This window comes from Pundamilia nyererei, unplaced genomic scaffold (genome assembly GCF_000239375.1).
Source record: "Pundamilia nyererei isolate P.nyererei 1_Seehausen unplaced genomic scaffold, PunNye1.0 scaffold00068, whole genome shotgun sequence".
NCBI lineage: Eukaryota > Metazoa > Chordata > Actinopteri > Cichliformes > Cichlidae > Pundamilia > Pundamilia nyererei.
In genome coordinates this window covers 1,518,412-1,527,197 of record NW_005187469.1, presented here as the reverse complement: position 1 = coordinate 1,527,197, position 8,786 = coordinate 1,518,412, and the positions used below count along the sequence as shown (strand labels likewise).

Below are 8,786 nucleotides of genomic sequence, written 5' to 3'. Positions count from 1 at the left end.
TTTTTTTTCTCTCTCTCTTGTGTTCAGGCCCACTGTCACTATGTTGTAGTGAAACTCTTTACTGACAAGCTTGGGGAGGTTGCTGATACTGCAGTACACTCAGTGCTGTCAACCCTGGCTCTGCTCTACACCCTGTATGGCATCACAAAGAACTCTGGAGACTTCCTACAGGTAAGCAAAATCATCGTGTGTGTGGTCAGCAGATAAGCACAACAGTGGTGTTTCAAGGCTCTTTCTACTGCTCAGCTTGGTCTGATCTAAGCTCCAAATTTCTACAGCTGCTGGTGTTGTGGGTTTGGTTTTGTTTTTTGTATTTTTGTTTTTTTTCTCAAATTCTTTTTCTAGGCTGGACTGCTGAGTGTGCCTCAGGTGATGCAGATTTCTAGTCGAATCAAGGAGCTGCTGGCTCAGCTGAGGCCCAACGCTGTGGCCCTGGCGGATGCCTTTGACATCCACGACAAGAAGCTGAATTCGGTCCTGGGACGATACGATGGGAATGTTTATGAGCACATGTTCGAGTGGGCTCGCAAATCCCCCCTCAATGCTACAGAGGTCAGTCGAGCCCACGAGGTTGTATGGTCACAGTGTTAATGATAAGCTGCTCTTTGTATTTATCAGCAGCGTGGAACTCGAGTGTGTTTTATATGAAAATGAAGCTGTTGGCAAATCCAACCTCACACTAAACCTGTTTGTGTGATCATTGTGTGCAGTGCATTATTTCAGCAACTTTTTTTTTTCCTCCCTACAGGTACACGAATCTTTCCACAAGTACCTGAAGCCTCTGCGGTCCAAACTGTGAACTGATCCATGAACTTCACCTCCTGGCCGGACCCTTTGACTCTGCAGGCTCAACAGTACTAATCTACCCCATGATGCTTTTTACTAGCTACCAGCTGGTATATTTCAAATATTAGCCCTCTTAAGGCCATGGTAGATGGCGAACTAACCCTATAAGATAGTAGAGAGTGAGAGAAGGGAATTTAAAGTGAGTAGATGTGTCTTATGAAGGGAAATGGAAATGCAACCAAGACTGAAAATTGATAAAGTGAGCCCACTGAGAGACCTGAAGAATAGCTTTAACACTAACAATCACACATTTACAATTTTAGACTGACCTGCCTTTTGAACAGAACATCTACTGCAAAGTATTATTTGTGGTCAGTTTTTTGTTTTTGTTTTTTTGTTTTTTTTTTTCCCTCAATTTCTTTGCTGCATGCCTGAAATTTCCTTTTTTCTTCTCCCTCTCTCTTCTAGCAAGTACAGAATGTCTGATTGTTACATAATGTGGGCAATCGGCTAATGGTAAAATCAGGGTGACAAACTGTTGTTCTTAATTATTTGAAGAGGCTTTTGTTTGTCCATAACATTTCTCAATCATGGTACTGCTTAAGGAGTAGTTTCACATCAGTGATTCAACCAAGATTCAACCAATAACATGGCAGACTTCCGTTTGTTTCAGATACAATTTTCGATTTAAAAACTTTTTCATAAAGAGAGCTTCTTCAGTCACTTATTGTAATAAAATGATCGTAAAAGTCACTGCTAACTGATGGCTCACTTGAAATCTGTGATTTTTGTTTTAGTATCAAATGTTCAGCATCTGTACCCCAGAAATGTGGCCGTTTTTTAACAGCATCTGCTGCAGTCGTCTGTAAACCCAGGTCACCAGCTGTAGTCCCCACAAGCCTTTAACTGCCTAAATCCTCCAGTTGTCTTATTTCAGTCAAAAAGGTGAATCTGTCTGCCTCTTCTCTTATGTCTTATTCCGCATCTGTTCCCACACAATGACCAACATTATGTCACATGGCAAGTCTGCCGTATTGGTGCTCCATAAATAGGAGCTGAGCTCACTGGACAGCTGAGAGGCGGTGTGCACATTTGAGACGGTGGAAAAAATTTGGGGCTGAGAGAAGATCAAGTTCAGCACGCTAGGATTCTCAAAGCTTCCGTTTCTGACAGTATCGGCTCTGTATCTGTAAATGCTCAGCATGATTATGTTAAGGTCTGGATGGATTTTTTGTTTTTTCATTTATTCTAACATATTTCAATCTAAGAAATATAAATGAATTTGTTTACTAAAATTTTCCTTTTATCTCAGAGTGCAATTGTTTAAGTGATGCTGCAAAGCAGTAAAATTACTTTTTTTTTTTTTTTTTTACTTTTTTTTTGTTTTTGGTAAATGACTTGTTGAGCTTAAATCTAAAACCTCGCTGTAGATGATGATGATTTTGTATAATAATTATGTGCCTGACCATTAATTCAGAATGTTATCACATGACTCCTTCTGTTTCGATCCTGTATTTAATGGTTTGGGTCTGCTGTAAGTTCTGATGACAAAGTTGTTCGTAACACTGGTCTTCTAATTTGTGCAGTCATTGTGGGTGGGGAGGAGTTTTATTTTCTTCTTCTTGACTCTTAATTCAGAATATTCTCACAAGTAATTGCATTTCATTTGTGTTGTTTTTTTTCACAAAACTATTTTGATTTGTTAAACGGTCACAATGATCACTATGTAAGAGTAAGCTGTTTGAGGTTTGTTTTTTTTCTTTTTTAAAAGCTAAAATAAAAACATGTTTCAATGAGTAAGAACAGTTTTTATGGTTGGAAAATAAAAACATGACCTGAAATATCACCATTGTGTGTGGGTTTGGTTGTTGTTGTTGTTTTTTGTGTGTGTGGTTTTTTGTTTTGTTTGGGGGTTTTTTTTTTAAACCCACCAAAAAAGTCCACCAAAATCTGGAGAAATAAATTAATGAGTGACATGTATACAGTTCAGAATTTTCTGGCTTTGACCAACAGTATCTTATTTTTACTTCCAACTGTTTGGACACTAAAATCCTGGAGTTCCTTTAAATTAATATTTGCAGAAATATTTTGGGAGAATAAGAAGCTTAACTTTGCTTTAGAGGCAAAAAATTCTGTATTCTTCACTGATCTTTTGGTTTCTATATATTATTTTTCCCTAAGTGTTGAAAGGAATGTTTTTCGAGCTATATAGTAGGCAATGTTACACGAGTACCTGAAGTACTGCAAACCTACATGGAAAAACATTTACAGTTTACATGAACGAAAATATAACATAATTGCAAAATAATAAAATAAAACTGATCAGACACATCCAGAAATGTAGGTGCGTCAGCTGCAGAATTACTCCTTACTACTTTGAAATTGGCAACAGCTTGATCTGTTAATGGTTAACAAATTACATAGTAATGAGAAATATTTCAGTAGTAAACTCGTCTTTGAACTTGTTGAATTACTATGCAAATATGACTTTGGTCCAAATACAAAGCAACTACTGCAAAATGTAGTTCACTACTCCTTAAGACTGATTTTTTGAATGGGTACAAAGTAATGTACACACATTGCTATTAAAATCACATATTTGTGTAGGAGTTGGAGTAAATGACTTCTATGCATATGAGTGTGGTGAGGGGGCAATGGACAGCTGCAGTAATAATGTAATTTTACAATTACTCTATTCTGAGTACTTTACTGAAGTACAGTTTTAATGTACTAAACGTTTTATAAGTGTTTCTAAATTCTGCTTGTAGCCCACTGTTATGTATCCACTATTATGTATTTCTTATTTGGTATTTTGGCTACGGTTAGGGTGCTATTGCACTCCAAAAGATTTATTTCAAAGCTTTAGTTATTTATTATTTTTTACTTTATGATAAATAGATTTATGTCTATTTATATAATAAGCTATATTATAACATCCATTATTATGATGCACATGTAAGAGATGGATGTATTTTCTGGTTATAAAAAGTGAAGCTAATTCAGAAATACATTAAACCTGTATTCTTTTAATGGCCAGCAGGGGTCAATGTAGGTAAATTAACCTTGAAGTTCATTTTGTAAATAATGGTCAGTCTAAGAGTTAGGAGGATTATTGAGAATTCAGTTGATTTAAACCTTGCTACTCACATCAGGTTTCAAAACACTATGATATTCATGGCTGCATGTGAGCACCACTATATTTATTTCTGATCAAGTAAATGATCTTTGTCACCCTCTGCCACCAAATGGTGATTGTATCACAACAAGCTCTAAATGTAAGCTAAAAGGTATGTTTGTATGGGACAAACATTAAATATGCACACACACAAAGTGTGACGTTTAATGGTTTGGCAGTAATCATGTGAAGAATAAGAAAAATGTATTTGATTTGAATGACATCATCCCAACTCCCTTGTAAAGTAAATACAATAAGCATAAATGGAAGCTATTTTTTCTTTTTTGTAGGAGGGAATACCTTTTTCTATACCAGTAAATATCAAAACTCTTATTTAAGCTGTCATTTCATTAGGGACAGCTACATAGATAGTTGCCTCACTACAAGAAGGTCATGAATTCACATCCACCATCTGACTGGGGCTTTTTTCTGTGTGGAGTTAGCATGTCCTCTCCATCTCTATGTGACTATGTTTCAAAATTTAAGAAGTTCAGAAAAGAAACTATGACACAGGCTGAACTTCATAACATCCCAGCCTCAAGAAACACATGCAAAAGAATTGGTACATTGACCAAAGTTACAAGGAGTAAAACTAATTTCCATTTTTAAGGAGCCAGTATTATTTCGGTTAGTTTTTGTGTATGTGGAGACTTTGACAAGAACACATATACTGACACCGCCCCTGCTTCTCGGGCTCCTGTTCTTTCAGGCCCGTGTCGGGGGGTCCTAGCTCCGCCCCTGGTTTCTTCAAGGATGTTGGAAGCAGAAAGAGGGAAGTAGTGACACGCTGTTGGACACTAACCCACAGTATCGTTGCATTTCGGATATATTCTCTCTGCTAATGAATTATAATCTAGGCATTTCTTCCTGGAGGTGAGTGGAATAGCACTCTACAGCTCTTTTATTTGTTTTTGTGACGCTGCAATCGCTAAAACTTAACTTAGGGTCGGGGGTCAACGGTCATTATTAATACGCTTTTAATATGAAAGCACCTAATAGCTCAGTATAAGGTGTACTAATGCTGTAATATTTACTGTTTTTTTGTATGCGATCCTAGATGAGTCAAAGCGTTTAAACAGGAACAAACAGCACTGCTAATAATGACATTTCCAGTGTCGGCGTTAGCTTCCAACGGTCGTTTACATCTAATGTTAGAGTAGCGGCTGAAAGCACGCCTCGGCAAGCCCTTTGTTGCTCTGCCTGTTGGGACAAGTGCATATGAATGCAATTAATCCTCTTGGATTTTCTCATGTTCTCCCTCTAAAGTTAATCGTAGTCGCCGTGTGCCGAAAAATTGAATTTGCCGTAAGCCTTACACCCCTCCCATTTATTTTTCGTGGAAGGTAAGAGGTGGGTTTGACACACCATGTTTCCCCGGAATGACAGGAACGGACGGTTTCACATGAAAGTATGACACAACTAACGTGAAACCATTTGTGTGTCACTGCTGATTTTGAAAATGTGTGTTTGCATTTGTTAGTTTTTACTAAAACAGAGGCAGGGCGGTGAGTTATTGAAATGCTGATTAGAAGTTAACCAAGTCACAACAGGTAGGAATAGTTGCGTTCAAGTGTCAGTGTACTTAAAGTTAAAACCAAAGACTGTATGTAAAAGACGTTGCACACTGGTTTGGAGTCTTTTTGAAGGCTCAGCATTAAGCTGTGTTAATCTTTTGAAGCCACATGTGACCATATTTGGGAGAGATAGTGGCATGTTGCGGTATCCTCTAGCTAGCGGGCTTGGTTAGCAATCTGCATCTATTAACTGTACCACAGACTTGCAAATCTGCTGCCGCCAGACTAACAAAACTCTACAATTTCACGCACAGAGAAGCAGAAACTTTCTGGACAGTTTGCACAAACACTCAAAGAGGTTCAGTTTGTTGACCCAAAGCCTGCCAGACAGCAGCCAGCTTCAGTTTCCTGTGTTGGGACACCTGTCATTTAAAGTGGCTACACCTTTAACTCCAGCATTCAGTTGGACATGTTTAAAAGAGAAAAAAAAACACTATGGTTTTGTGTTTAGGTGGGAAACTGTCAGTAGAGGCCAAAACAGGCTTTATACCTCGCAGTAAGCATGGTTTTTAATGCTGTACAGTTGGACATGTTAATGTGGGAGTCTTTTGGGACGCTCTTCTGGAGCCAGCTGGATGTGCCCATTAAAGGAACCACTGTTTTTAGGACTTCCTGTGTTTTGTTTGTTTCCCTCCTTATGCACTGTAGAGCAGGGTCGTATTACAGGAAGCATGTTCAAAAAACTTTTTAAGAATAGACTTGAGAACCTTTGAGAACTTTCAGAAAGGCTAATCACAGATCAATCATCTTTGAGTATGACAAACATTTTTTTTCATCCGTGTGACCAAAAACAGCACAACAAATAAATAATCCTTAACCAGTAAGTTATTCTAAAGCTTTGACAGATAAGGTTGTTTTTAAAGAGTGATTGTTACAGTCCAAAAATATTTACAGTGGAGGGAAACTGGCTGACAGCTGCAGTACTGTCCACAGAGTCACATACTTAGAAACATGGAGGCAATTTATTCTGAGCTGATCATAAATCTGCTATGTAATTGCTTTCTCTGTCCATATAGATTGACAACTGAAGTATTGTAAAAGCGATAAGTTAAATATTTTAAAGAACGTTACGAATGAGAAAATGAATCGGAGGGTCAGTCAGCTGATTCGGGTGCAGCAGGAGGGGAGGAGTCAGAGAGAAACTTAGACTATGTTGACAAAAATCTGCCAGTGAGCAGATTTAGTTCGCAGAGTCTGTTACCTTGGTTACTAACTCAGAGTTTAAGTTAACTCTCTAGAACAGAAAACGTGGGTTTTCCATTAACTTATGGTTAACAAATTCAGAGTTGTTTGTTAAACCTACTTCCTGGAATTAAGTCCTGGGTTATCATAGGACACACAAAGCTCAGTGTGATCTCAAGTGGGCTAAAGCTATAATTTAATAACCTATATGGGGGGGGGGAACATATCCCTCTAAATTTCTTTGAGAACATTGTAAAGAAGTACAGGAACATCAATGGGGGGAAAAAAAAGAGGCAGCTTTAAATGATAGATCTCAGGTTTTGACACATTCATTTACTGTCAATACATTTTTACTATGATATGTACACAGTGGAGCTATACAGGCAGAAAATCTTCACATATAGTGGATTTGTAAATATAGAACAATAGCATTTTATGTCTTTATGTTTCAAATAATGTGTCTAGATCCAAAAATACTTTGTTACTTCTTTATAGTAATCCAGGCACCAACACTATGACAGAAATATCAGTTTTACTGAAAAACATGACATAATTAATGACTGAACACAATGCAGAGCCATCCATGGTGCTGAACTGGACCTTCTGGAGGGCTACGTGTTTGACATCGCTCTTGTAGAGAGTTGTCTACTCTGTTTTTGTTACTAAAAAGAGCATTGAACCTTCTCTGATTCACTGGTTGGAGGCAGAAAGCCGTGTAGACGCGAACACATATCAAGCACATGTTGATTAATGTCGAGACAAAAAAGTGTTGCAGATATACTTTAGTAGTACTTTAGACCTCAGTGGAGGTCTTCTCTTTCACCGCCTCTTACTGCATATTTGTTTAATGATGGTTTGCAAGTAGTTCGAAGCAGCACGGTTACTTCAGGAGCTAATTTTAAAATTGAAATTTAGTGTAGCGTCATTGTCACCCACCCCTGATATGTGGGAGGGAGGTGGGTGATATGATCAAAATGATCACTGCAATAAGTATCACATCATCACACAGTTTGACTTTAAAGTCATGTAATGAAATCATTATGTTATATTGCTCACCCCAGCCTCACTGACATCACAGGATGAAACTGAAACCTGTATTATCTCTGCATCTCTGTGTACAACATGAAATAAAAAGAGAATTATTGCGGTATATGCTCATTACATTAACTTTCTACTAACTTTATGCAATCATGAAGGAAATTCAGAAAAAAGAGGAAATTCACTGGCACATAAGCAGGCACAGAAGGCTAGCAAACAGCTGTTTCTGTGTGGTTGGAGTCATGTGATGTTTGCACCAGTTTCACATTTGTCACCTCTTTACAAAAGAAAACTGTAGCCTAGTTTCATTCAGAAAGTTCATCTTACTTGTTTGACAGTCTCCCACAGAAAAAAGCCAAAAATGTCACATCTCCCCGTTTTTATCAATCAGCAATAACACAAAAGGATCTAAGCTCAAGTTTAACAAGTCAAAGGTCAGCAAATTCGTTTATTTTACCTTCAGAAGTCATGCCATTAATCTGCTTAGCTTTACTTCTCAAAAAGTACACAGTTTTGTTGGACGTTATGGGATATGCGTTATCTGCGTGTTCTGCTTTTACTTGTTTGTCAAACTGATTTTAAAGGTTCTTAATTGATGACGTATTGATCCTATGTTGGGTGGCATATACTCCAGCCCTGAAAATAACATGTTTTAACACTTCAGACAAGGATCACTGTCAAACCAACTAACCATAACCTGTTTCCACAGCGAGTAATCCAAACTACGCAGTGGCATTTTAATAACTGTCCTCATGTTGTGGATGGTCTAATCTCAAAAGTTTTCTTGGTTCAGTTTTGTCTGTTTGGTTTCAACCAGAGACACAAAAACTCTGCCAGCTCTGCCAAATTAACTTCTTTGTGACAAGGGAGCAATGAAAAGTAACTTCTTCTTTTAGCGTGACTGAGCAGTGTCGGAAGTTTTAACTTTTAGAAATAGTTCAGTTAGAAAATGAGATATCGTCTTTAGATGGAAACAAGCTGTTAGGTTCTACCTCCGTTGAACCTTACGGGGTTTCTTTTCATGTGAAACT

General features: G+C 37.8%; 2 protein-coding genes across 2 annotated transcripts in view; both read left to right on the top strand.

Annotated features, from left to right (window-relative positions):
• acox1 (acyl-CoA oxidase 1, palmitoyl) overlaps positions 1 to 2,632 on the top strand; it is a 15,137-nt gene extending 12,505 nt beyond the window's left edge. Inside the window, 3 exon segments of the mRNA XM_013911643.1 lie at positions 28 to 171; positions 346 to 552; positions 749 to 2,632. Coding sequence (XP_013767097.1) covers positions 28 to 171; positions 346 to 552; positions 749 to 799 — 402 coding nt within the window. The 3' untranslated portion in view covers positions 800 to 2,632.
• A 2,052-nt stretch (positions 2,633 to 4,684) lies between these two features.
• LOC102200211 (inactive rhomboid protein 2) overlaps positions 4,685 to 8,786 on the top strand; it is a 35,289-nt gene continuing 31,187 nt past the window's right edge. The window contains exon 1 of the mRNA XM_005736263.2: positions 4,685 to 4,834. The gene's annotated coding sequence lies outside the window, so the exon portion shown is untranslated. The remainder of the gene's footprint in view (positions 4,835 to 8,786) is intronic.